The 13,303-nt window shown below is 36.1% G+C and overlaps 1 protein-coding gene across 4 annotated transcripts in view; it reads left to right on the top strand.

Annotated features, from left to right (window-relative positions):
- Positions 1–13,303, top strand: part of cacna1bb (calcium channel, voltage-dependent, N type, alpha 1B subunit, b) — a 170,526-nt gene that overhangs the window by 126,447 nt on the left and 30,776 nt on the right. For all 4 annotated transcript variants that reach the window (XM_065244126.1, XM_065244125.1, XM_065244122.1 and 1 more), the window contains 6 exons: positions 1,228–1,368; positions 1,730–1,931; positions 4,126–4,290; positions 4,907–5,017; positions 10,742–10,825; positions 12,907–13,023. In XM_065244126.1, coding sequence (XP_065100198.1) covers positions 1,228–1,368; positions 1,730–1,931; positions 4,126–4,290; positions 4,907–5,017; positions 10,742–10,825; positions 12,907–13,023 — 820 coding nt within the window. The remainder of the gene's footprint in view (positions 1–1,227; positions 1,369–1,729; positions 1,932–4,125; positions 4,291–4,906; positions 5,018–10,741; positions 10,826–12,906; positions 13,024–13,303) is intronic.

Below are 13,303 nucleotides of genomic sequence, written 5' to 3'. Positions count from 1 at the left end.
ACAGAGAGACAGACAGACAGACAGACAGACAGACAGACAGACAGACAGACAGGTGGTTACATTGATATTTACATTTTTATTTATCATGACAGACAGACAGACAGACAAGTGGTTACATTGATATTTACATTTTTATTTATCAATAATAGACAGGCAGATAGACATACAGACAGACAGACAGATAGACAGACAGACAGACAGGTGGTTAAATTAATATGTACATTTTTGTTTATCAATGACAGACAGACAGACAGAAAGACAGACAGATAGACAGACAGACAGACAGACAGGTGGTTAAATTAATATGTACATTTTTGTTTATCAATGACAGACAGACAGACAGACAGACAGACAGAAAGACAGACAGATAGACAGACAGACAGGTGGTTACATTGATATTTACATTTTTATTTATCATGACAGACAGACAGACAGACAGACAGACAAGTGGTTACATTGATATTTACATTTTTATTTATCATGACAGACAGACAGACAGACAGACAGACAGGTGGTTACATTGATATTTACATTTTTATTTATCAATAATAGACAGACATACAAACAGACATGTAGACAGACAGGTGGTTACATTGATATTTACATTTTTATTTATCATGACAGACAGACAGACAGGTGGTTACATTGATATTTACATTTTTATTTATCAATAATAGACAGACAGACAGACAGACAGACAGAAAGACAGACACACACGTGTTTACATTGATATTTACATTTTTATTTATCAATAATAGACAGGCAGACAGACAGACAGACAGGTGGTTAAATTAATATGTACATTTTTGTTTATCAATGACAGACAGACAGACAGAAAGACAGACAGATAGACAGACAGACAGGTGGTTACATTGATATTTACATTTTTAAGGTATCAATGACAGACAGACAGACAGACTGGTGGATTCATTGATATTTACATTTTTTATGTATCAATGACAGACATAGAGACAGGCGGTTAGATCGATATTTACTTTTTTTATTTTTCAATCGTAGACAGACAGACAGAAAGGAGGTTATATTGATATTTACATTTGTATTTATCAATAATAGACAGACAGACAGATAGACAGGAGGTTGGATTGATATTTACACGGACATGTGTAGGTAAACATTTATAGATGTATACATGCATCTTAATGTGAATGGGTTAGGATGAGGTGAATGAGTGTGAATATAATTGGAAATGACTGTTCATTTCTCAAGGGGGCAGTTCCTGGAGTATGGTAGCAATGGAGTGGCCATAACACAGCCGCGGGAATGGAAGAAGTATGATTTTCATTATGACAACGTCCTTTGGGCCTTTCTGACCCTGTTCACCGTCTCCACAGGAGAGGGTTGGCCAACGTGAGTCTGTAAAATCATTCATACAACTACTTCAAAACATGAATATACATTTTTATAGAGAGGAATGCATGCAAAAAGAAAATCCACAACTTAAATCCTTTTTAACAACAGACACCCCTGGGTCTCTGAGATCTCCTGCATCCCTACTGTGTTAAAATCACAAATATATTACCCTCTCTGCAGTTTTAAGTCAATGTCTTCAATCTTTTTTTCTCTAGCTTGAGTAAATACAGTTATTTACAAAACATTTGCAGTTTAAAGTTTTTTTAACATAACAATAGAATACAAAGATCAAGTATCAGCACAATATCATGAGAAGTATCTCTCTCAAGTATTGCTCATTCTCTCTGTGTTTCTTCAGAGTGCTGAAACACTCAGTGGATGCAACATATGAGGACCAGGGTCCCAGTCCGGGTTTCCGCATGGAAACCTCCATCTTCTATGTGGTCTACTTTATCGTCTTCCCCTTCTTCTTTGTCAACATCTTCGTGGCCTTGATCATTATCACGTTTCAGGAGCAAGGAGATAAAGCCATGTCAGAATGCAGCTTGGAGAAGAACGAGGTGTGTAGGACGATCAGGGGCAAGTTTAAACGCCTAATTTGTATATTTATGAACTCAATTACAGTTTAGACATATAAGGTTAATAAATGCAAATGCGCGTGTGTAAATGCTTTTTTATTGGGTCTTTAAAGTGAGTGGATGAGTAGGTGGGAGGATGGCTGACAGCAAACGTTATCAGTGAGTTTAAAACAGCAATGTGGTACATGTTCAAGGTCAAAGTCTCATCATACAGGATATGTACAGACAGATACAAGATGCCTGGAAGAGTAGCACTCTTTTGAGACTGTATTTTAACTGTGTGAGGCCAACACAGCTGTCCGTCTATGTTTTCACTACCTTGATTCTAAGTTCATCTGACAAACACACCACACGAAAACCTCGGGAGGAGCTACTGGACCAGTCAAGCACAAATCTCTATTTCTGTTCCAAAACCTATTGAACAACATTGCTGTCTACTGCCTACGTGGGCAGCATCTTAACTATTGTTAAACCATTTTTTAATGCTGCAGATATGCATTAACTCAGAAGACTATTTTAGTTTATCAATATTATTCAGTAGTAAATGAAATGTAAGTATATATACAGTATAATTATTTTTTTTTGTATTCATCAATTAATTTTGTTTTTTCAGTTTAATGCAATGCATTCTGGGATTTGATTGGGTGTAGTATTCATGCAATGCTGCTTTGAACTTTGCCAAAAATATGTATCTTAGAGAAGACAGATCAATTATAGGGGAGAGCGGGGGACAACCTAACGCTTTTTGGTTTTGGTTCAATCATTAAAATGTTTTTGAGTTTGATCAATTATATTTTTACACAAGCAACACACACATCTCTGCTACAAATGAACATTTGAAGTTTGTTTCTAGTACTTACCATTCTTGGACAATTACACCAAACGTCACAGAAGTGCAAACGTTACAACTTGCCCCATAGGTGGGGTTCATTGTAACAGGCAGGGGGTTAGTTGTAACACTTGCTAAAAATTAAGTTTAATATTTCAATACTATTTTGTCTATATACTTGAAGTGGATATTGTTTATATATCTGTCTATAATAGACAGGTATCCACACTGTATTCATTCATCCAGCCCTTTTCTAACAATAGTTCAATAATAAATGGATACAAATGTCTAAATATGTGAAAAAAGCAGCACAATTATGACAAAACTTTTTTTTATATGTGACCCAGTCTGTAATAACCATACTACAGTTTTAAAAATCAAATTCTGAGATAATGAGCATCAAAGTCTGATTTTAGCCATTCATTTTATTATGATTTCAATCTTTGACATGATCTTATTCAATTAATATTAAAGATATGAACAAAATTTGACACACGATTTTTGATAAGACAGGCACATTTATTTTGCAATCATTCATGTGTAGCCCATTTAAAACAATGGCAAGAATTACGCTAACGTTAGCGGTTTTCATATCGTAAGTGCTGAGGGGTGAGTTGTAACACAGCGTTACAATTAACCCCGCTGGATCAAAATATTTTCAAGCCCACCAAAAAAGTTGCTAAGAGCTGCAGAAATATTTCAAAACGATGCTATGTTTTAGTCAACAAGACACTGATTAATATGACATAGCATTGGATTTGGTATCTTACACACCCAACTTAGAAACCGAAAAAAAAAAAATGTACTTACATGCCACCAAAACACTCTTTCATTAATAACTCTCTGGAAAAACATTATACATTTCCAATAATTTGCGGTAGATCGACTTTTGGCAGTGTGGAAAAAAATGGAAAAACACTTTTGCAACAATGTAAACAGTCCATGTAAGGTTCCATGCTAAGGTTTCTTAAATTGCTGTCCAGATAGGCAGCTCACTAGGTTTTGGAGCATACTTATAATCTGTCCCTTATTTTTGCACTTTTATATTTCTCTTTCGTTCTGGGCACATATTAGTCTCACTGTTTAAATGTTTAGCTCCGCTGTAACTCAGATTTGTGCCAGCGCAGGTTTGATGTTTGCGTTGTATCACTCAGTCTTTCATTCGTTTGATGTTAAGAGCTCGGGTACAACATAACTTTGTTTTTTAAAACTTAAACATGGATGACAAGATAAAAGATACATCATTTGTGATTAGGATGATGAGTGTAGCTATCTACTCATAGATCTGCTGTTCAGAATGTTACTGAGGACTTAATGATGAGATAAAGCCCACTTTGATGTTTGCAGCGAGCTTGTATCGACTTCGCCATCAACGCCAAGCCCCTGACCCGGTACATGCCTGCGGACAAGCAATCTTTCCAATACAAGATGTGGAAGTTTGTAGTGTCCACCCCTTTCGAATACTCCATCCTGACCATGATTGCAGTCAACACGGTGGTCCTCATGATGAAGGTAAAACTTCTGATGTTTACCAGCTGCTGTGTTATTGTGATGTCGCAGTTTTAGACACGTTTATTGATAGTTAAAGGGATAGTATACCCAAAAATTCTGAGACATGGACACGGATAAAGCGATTCAATTAACATGGATTTCCATGAGATCATGTTGCTCCACAATTCAATACTACATAGTTCAGTCTTTGTAACTTGTTTCAGCAATACATTACTAACATTTATAATGTGTTTAGAAACAATTTTCTGAAATACATTTACACAGTCAGTTATTTACAAGTAGATTGAATCAGTGCTTCCAAGCATAGAGGCATAATGTCGTTCCTTGGGGATGAGTGTTGTTGCAACCCAGAGTTCATCAGTCGATTGTTTGTTTGGAAAGCTGCCAGCAGATAGTGCCCTCCAGTTCTTTAAGCAAGAGTGCTAAGACACTACAAAGCAATCGACTCTAATACCACAAGACTTCAAAGTTCAGTGGTACTAATTATTGCATGAAAATATTCAGCTATGAATAAATCATACCTAGTTTTAGGTTCCTGAAGGCGTGTTTTACAGATCTTTAGATTATGTAAAATATGTTCAGAGTCAGCATTGCCGAATGTTTATTTTTTTTGCAGTTCTATAAAGCTCCTGACCCATATGAGGACATGTTAAAGTGGCTGAACATCATCTTCACTGCGCTCTTTACACTGGAGTGCATCCTCAAAGTCATCGCCTTCGGTCCTCTGGTAAGACTGGAGACACTGTTGCTAATCTTTAATCATTAGTTTAAAACTTGTTTTGGAAAATTCAGGTTTCAAGTAGTTACATCAGCGTACGTTAGACAGGAGCACCAAACTGTTAAAACCGTTTGATGTGCAACACATGCTGTGATCTATGGAGGACCACAAGAGTCATGCAAAATGTAATAAAGAACTTCAATATTTAATAACTACCTGGACAATAAAAAATAATCTATAAATAAATAGACAAAGTTACAAAAAAAAACATTATGTAACATTTTATTAGGCAATAACAAGTTTATAAAAATAACGTAGAAATGAAATATTAAAGGGGACAGAGAATGAAAAACAATTTTTACCTTGTCTTTGTTGAATAATGGTAGTCTACCCACATTCACAAACATACAAAAAGTGCTAGACATGCTAAACATCTCAGTCTCATAGAAATTCCTCTTTTAGTAATGTCAGACAGAAAACGGCCCAATCTGAAAAAACTGATGCTTATGACATCACAGGCATCTCACTGCCCCTCCACTTTAAAATAATTGGCTACATTTTTTGAGTGGCAGCAAAGTCAGCCAATCAGTAATGAGATTGCAAGTTAAGCCAGTAGGGGGAGCCAAATAGGTGCAAAACCACTTGTTTAAAATCCCCCACCCTAATAGAGCTATCTGAGAGAGGTTTTTAGGAAGCTTCTAAGGCATTACAGACCCAAACAAAACATTTTTTGTCTACATGTCACATCACAGAACAAGGATAAATACTCCGTTCAATCATTCTATGTCACCTTTAATCAATTAATAAATAGTTCAAATTAATATAACATATTACAAAAACAACATAAAACCCTCAATAAGTTAATCATTTTAAATTGCATTTACAAATTCTTAATTAAATTTCAAAATGAATTTCAAAATGTATTTCAAAAAGCGATTTAAAAAGAGAAATAAATAACTGGATTTATAAATTGAACTACAAATACAGGTTTAAAATAGACATTTAGGGGCTGTCCACACGGAGACACGTATCATTGCATACGTATAGATTTGTTATCGTATTGGCGTATCATCCACACGGATCCGTCGTTTTGGGAGACTGAATCCGCTATTTTTTGAAACCGGGTCCTAAAGTGGATAAATCTGAAACCGATACCCTTGCGGTTTCGTCTGTACAGCCAATCCGTATATTTTGTGAAGTGAAAACGTCATCACATCACGTGTCGGAAGCGTCACACGTAACAGCAACAACAGTAACGGCGGACTACGTGATTGTGTTCGTGCTACAGAAGCTACTAAAGCCTACTAGCTTTATTACAGCAAAATCTATTGCTTCTATGCAATTGTGGTGACCAACAAGCGATAATGGACAACACCATACGTTGGCTATGCGCATGCTCAAAGTCTTCTTCTCCGTGTATAGTGTATATATATGTGGCAGAATTACAGCGCCTCCTACTGGTCCGGCATATATACTACAACGCTTTCAGTCGGTTTCAGTGGTTTCGTGTTTACGGATTATTTTTTTAGAGCAAGGAAAAAAAAATGATCGGATAGGGAATGCACCGGCTTCGTGTGGATATAGCCTTAAAAGGGCATTTCCGTTTAACATTTTTGTTTTCATTTTCCCGATGGTTCTTCTTATTCGTGACTCCTTTGGGTCCTCATCCGAGAACATGACGTACAATCAGAGCCAATCAGTGAGCTTGTTACATCCACCTGGCCATAGCTAATTTGCATTTCTCATTTGACCATTTGCAAGGACCCAAAGTGTCACGGAAAAGCTAAATAGAGAGGCAAAAAGCGAAAAGCAAATCGAATAGCGAAAAGAATAAAGAGAACCATCGGGAAAATGAAAACAGAAATGTTAAACGGAAATGCCCTTTTAAATCCCTAATTTAAACCAGTATTTGTAGTTCAATTTATAAATCCAGTTATTTATTTCTCTTTTTAAATCACTTTTTGAAATAAATTTCAATAATTCCATTATTTAATTAAGAATTTGTAAATGCAATTTAAAATGATAAACTTATTGAGTGTTTTATGTTGTTTTTGTAAATTGTTATATTAATTTGAACTATTTACTAATGGATTAATATTTCATTTCTACGCTATTTTTATAATCTCACTTTTTATTGCCTAATAAAATCTTACATAATTTTTTTTTTGTAACTTTGTCTATTTATTTATAGATTAATTAATGAATTTTTAAACAAATCTATTAATTGCTATTTTTATTGTCCAGGTAGTTATTAAATTTTGAAGTTCTTTATTACATTTTGCATGACTCTTGTGGTCCTCCATAGTGATCCACATACATTGCATGCAAAAACAGCTGAAGTCACAGTTTTAAAAGGACTGGGTGGGTGTTACGCAATACTGGGAGTCAAAGTTAACATGTTTTATACAACCGATGAGGATAGAAAATATATTTAAATTCTTCCTCCGAAGGACTATTTGTAGGATTTGACAGACTTTTTGTTATCAAATCTTAAAGGGTAACTGTGTTATTTCTGTGTCATTTTTCTTCTAAAAACATATAAACATACAAATATATCAAATGAAAGAACAGACCCTCTGCTTAAAAAAAAACAATAAACAAACAAACAAAACGGGGAAAACAATAGTTTCATCCTATCTATATCTATATATGGGTATTTTTCTTCAAAACAAAAATTTTTTTAGCAAAAAGCTGATATAATTGGATTTTTGTGAAGGAATTTTGTTAGAGATCACATTCAGAACGATTATTAAAACATACACGGAGTGTAAAAAATAAAAAAAAAAAAAAATTGCTTCAGTTTTTTATAAATTGAATAATTGTGGTATTACAAATTACTATAAAAACTCATCAGGAAGACGTTTTCATGTAAATCTTAATTGATGAGACAACTCGTCAATGGCGGGGAAAGAGTTAATCTAAACCAACAGTTAGATTTGTCCATATTTTACTCAACCCTGGGTTGAAACATGTGTTTTTAAAGTGTAAATATTATGGTATTCTTGCCAAATCAAGCTATAAAGTAAACCAGACTTCATAATATCTGGCTTTGTAAAATGAATGTGATTTAATTTTGGAAAGAACAGAGAAACATGAGAAAATGAATGAGTGATTTCAGTGGGAAACATTGAGCTCTGTTGGTTAATTCACCAGCATTATGGGTCCATTGATAGCATGTACACTGTGATCTCAGCGAGAGGGTAATGGCAACCCTGTGGGTGAGAAGTTTTCATGAGTGTACAGTTTAAGAGCAATTCATAAATCTCCCTTCAGCGCCGGCTGGTCTGACCCACAGCAGAAGGTCTCATCACAAGCTCCATTTGCCAGGCTCATTTGTTAAGAAGCTTTCACAGCGCATGATGCTCGTGTTTACCTCCACCTGTTTGCCGCTCTGGGCTGATGAATGTGTCTCGCTCATGTGCTTCTGACCGTCTTGTCTAGCAGCGCTTGACAAATCCCTGCGGCATTCAGAAGAGGAACGGGCACAGGGCTAAGACACCTGACAGATCAGCCTGCTGTATAAGATCTATGACATGACTTATCACCGTTTGCATTTGAGGCTGCCTGTGTGTCTGCACTTTATTTAGTACACAACGTCACTATTGATATTGCTCTTACTTAGGGTGGATGATGTAACAGGTGAGAAATTTCTATAATACATACCGTACATTAAAAAAGGACCCATGCCATATCTAAAAACCAAAATATCACAGAGACCTTGGTGAGCTTGTTTGACTTGACCTAGTAACACTCTGGCAACCACCTAAAAAATCTTAGCCACTGTATAGCAATGGTAAAAATAATCACAACAACCTGGCAACCACCTAGAACATCTTAGCAACTGTATAGTAATTTGGTCAAGTCTTTAGAACAAACTGACAACCATCTTTGACCATATTGCTAAATGGTTGCTAAGTCTTCAGAACAACCTGGCAACCTCCTAGAACATCTTATAACAACTGTATAGTAATATGCTTGAAGTCCTTAGAACAACCTGGCAACCAACTAGAGTATCTTAGCAACTGTATAGTAATAAGGCCAGGTCTTCAGAACAAACTGACAACCGTCTTCAGCCATATTGCTAAATGGTTGCTAAGTCTTCAGAACAACCTGGCAACCTCCTAGAACATCTTATAACAACTGTATAGTAATATGCTTGAAGTCCTTAGAACAACCTAGCAACCAACTAGAGTATCTTAGCAACTGTATAGTAATAAGGCCAAGTCTTCATAACAACCTGGCAACCTTCTAGAACATTTTAGAAACTGTATAGTAATATGGTCGAAGTCCTTCGAACAACCTGGCAACCTCCTAGAAAATTTTAGCAATGTATAGTAATATGGTCGAAGTTCTTAGAACAACATGGCAACCTCCTAGAACATCTTAGTAACTGTTTAATAATATGGTCGAAGTTCTTAGAACAACCTGGCAACCACCTAGAACATCTTAGCAACTGTTTAATAATATGGGCGAAGTTTTCAGAACAACCTGGCAACCTCCTAGAACATCTTAGCAACTGTTTAATAATATGGACAAAGTTTTCAGAACAACCTAGCAACCTCCTAGAACATCTTAGCAACTGTATAGTAATATGGTCAAAATCTTCAGAACACCTGGCAACCTCCTAGAACGTCTTAGCAACTGTTTAATAATATGGACAAAGTTTTCAGAACAACCTGGCAACCTCCTAGAACATCTTAGCAACTATTTCATAATATGGACGAAGTTTTCAGAACAACCTGGCAACCTCCTAGAACATCTTAACAACTGTATAGTAATATAATCAATATCTTCAGAACAACCTGGCAACCTCCCAGAACATCTTAACAACCATATAGAAATATGGTCGAACTCCATTGAACAACCTGGCAACCTCCTAGAACATTTTAGAAATCGTATAGTAATATGGTCGAAGTCCATCGAACAACCTGGCAACCTCCTTGAACATTTTAAAACCGTATAGTATGGTCGAAGTCTATCGAACAACCTGGTTACCTCCTAGAACATTTTAGAAATCGTATAGTAATATCATGGTCGAAGTCCATTGAACAACCTGGCAACCTCCTTGAACATTTTAGAAACCATATAGTACTGTAATATGGTCAAAGTCCATCGAACAACCTGGCAACCTTCTAGAACATCTTAGAAACCGTATAGTAGTATGGTCGAAGTCCATCGAACAACCTGGCAACCTCCTTGAACATTTTAAAACCGTATAGTATGGTCGAAGTCTATCGAACAACCTGGTTACCTCCTAGAACATTTTAGAAATCGTATAGTAATATCATGGTCGAAGTCCATTGAACAACCTGGCAACCTCCTTGAACATTTTAGAAACCATATAGTACTGTAATATGGTCAAAGTCCATCGAACAACCTGGCAACCTTCTAGAACATCTTAGAAACCGTATAGTAATATGGTTCAAAGTCCTTCGAACAACCAGGCAACCTCCTAGAACATTTTAGCAACTATTTAGTAATATGGACAAAGTCTTCAGAACAACCTGGCAACCTGGCACTTAAGATAGTCTGTGCATTGTGGTAGTTTCTTTATAACCATATATAACTATAAAATATAATTTAGGAAAGATAGTCCATGGGCGAGCTTAACAAGTCAATGTTTACATGTTTAAGTGTATATTTATCTTACACAACATGTTCATTGTTCTTGTTTATATTTCGCATGTTTACATTTAGTTAAGTTTCCTCTTATATTTTTCTGAATGTGTGCAGAACTACTTGAAGGAGGCATGGAACATTTTTGACTTTGTAACTGTGTTGGGAAGCATCACAGACATCTTAGTCACAGAGATCAAGGTAAGTCTTCAGAAACACTTCGGTTTCAAAGCTTTTCATAATAGAAATACTTGAGGAGTCCAATGCAAAGCATGTGTTATTCTGAAAAACCTTGAATGATATTCAATAAGAATTTGATAGAGACATTTAGTCGCACATTCTGTTTATATTGTTTTAGCTTCCGTTTCATTATTACAATTATGGTACTTAATAAACAGCCACAAAATCTGTGCTGAATGCTATTTAACTGTGCAGCTGCTGATTTTATGGCTTGGTACAGAGTACGAGAGTTTGTGAAGGATGCATTAAATAGCCATGTTTTTATCATGCTTTAATAGAGTTGTACAGCATCATTCCACCACAACCAATCAGATGCCCAATTTACATAGAAAGGGGTGGTGTTTATGCTATAAAAATGATAATGACTTCATTTAAATTTAGTTACGCTTAGTATGCACTTAAACATTTTTTTCCAAACATTACAATCTATCTCTTTGTCAGCTTTCAGTGTTTCTTTTTGTGTCACATCTGTGTTGCATTTCTACTCTGCTTTCAGTTTGTGTCTATTTCTGTGTTCAGTGGTTAAAATTACAGGCACACTTCAGGAATCTCCCGGTGCACATCAGAGTCTAGAAACAGAAATTGGACTTTGTATAAAGTGCATTGCAGTACGGCACATTAAACCGATTCGTTCTAAGCAACCTCTTCGTGTTGTTTCCAAATCATTCAGTTTAATCCCCACTGATTGAACTTATAAAACTTAGTGATCCGCTCAAGTGCATATGACAGTCTGGAGATCTCCCCAATGGTTTTTGACAGCCACGTCTCTGTGTCTCGGAGAGAGACTCTAGCATCTCCTAACTATTTCACTGTGACTCTATTTCCATGCTAAATCTCTGTTGGCACCTGTCTGCTTCTTTCCCCACCGGACTGCACAGACGGTAAGTGGCTTCATCGGTCATTTCCTGCTTGCGTCTCTGTCCAGACCTCTCCTTCTGTCACACATCTTTATGCTAATGTTGATGCTCACCTTTATCCATGATGAGTTCACGAATGTCAGGCTTGTTCAATCCAGAACTAAGCTATGATGACAGGAATGAGTTTCCTTATTTGTCAGTTTGTTTTACAACATTTGCATTTCTTAAAGCATGTTATGCAAATATGTTGGCTAATAATGCAAACTATGAGACAAATTATTAACAGAAACATGCATGAGATACTGTAAACACTGTGTCCTAACTAGGCGGGATCCATAAAGTGGCTGCAGCCTCCAGAGGTTGCATTTGTAGGCTGTATACATCATCAATACATCTTTTTTAAGAATAGTACCATAAAGTTAATTATTATTCTTAGTTAATAGTAAATATGTCTTGCGAATGTTATGCTCAGTTAACTTAAATAAATGATATATGCAGCCTGTATATGTGAACTCCAGAGGCTGCAGCCTTCGGATTGAGAGACAAACAGCATTTAGTCAAATACTTGGCTTTTTTATCAGCATCTTACTAGGTATCCCTGCCCATTATGATATTTTATTGTTTTGCTCCACATAGGTGTACTTGTACTGTAAAGCAAAACTAGTTGATTAATTGATTGATTTATTCACATCACACAGTTTAGTTCAAATCAATTTTATTTATATAGCGCTTTCCCCAATTGTTTAATTGCAGCCTTACATGAATAGATGCAGGAGAAAACACAAAAAAATCGTAAACATAAGCAGCAGAATACAGCGAGATTAACCGTATTAGTGAGCATAGTAATAATGTTTCAGTTCCAGACAGGCTAGCTATTGCGGAATAAGTATATTACCCAGAGGAGTTATGTGAATGCTTTGTTCCGAATACGCTAACTAGTGCAGGATAAGTTTATTTACTAGTTAAGTTTAGTTTTAAGTTTTAAGTTTAGACTTAAACACAGCATGTGTTTAGTGTGCCTGTGTTTGTAAACTGCCTGGTTAGGACACTGTGTCTAGTAACACCTTATCAATAATCTTATCAGATCTAACAGAGACTTAACAGAGGCTGTTGCAGACCCTTTGACTGAATCCTCATGTCGGATTCAGCGATGCAACTCTGATCACTATTTCCGTCTGTCTCCAGGACAAGCTGATTAATCTGAGTTTCCTAAAACTCTTCCGGGCTGCCCGTCTCATTAAACTCCTCCGGCAGGGATACACCATTCGCATCCTGCTGTGGACCTTTGTTCAGTCTTTTAAGGTGAGACCTTAACCTTTAATGTTGCTGCAATTTAATGAGGTGGCAAAACAATTTGTATGTTTTAGTATAACCTGCTTTCGCCCGAGTGACGTCAGTTTTAGGGGTGGGGTTTTATTATTGCTTTTATTTGTAATAATAAGTTTTGTACGATTCACATTAATATAATTTCATATGAATTAGCTACCTTGTAAAACAGTTACGTATTCCAGTGAGATCATGCTGATATAATATGCAGTATGACAATTTATTATGTCAATTAAAATTTACAAGGATACTTCTG

This window comes from Paramisgurnus dabryanus, chromosome 18 (assembly GCF_030506205.2).
Source record: "Paramisgurnus dabryanus chromosome 18, PD_genome_1.1, whole genome shotgun sequence".
In the NCBI taxonomy this organism is placed as follows: Eukaryota; Metazoa; Chordata; class Actinopteri; order Cypriniformes; family Cobitidae; genus Paramisgurnus; species Paramisgurnus dabryanus.
This window is presented reverse-complemented; position numbering and strand designations above follow the sequence as displayed.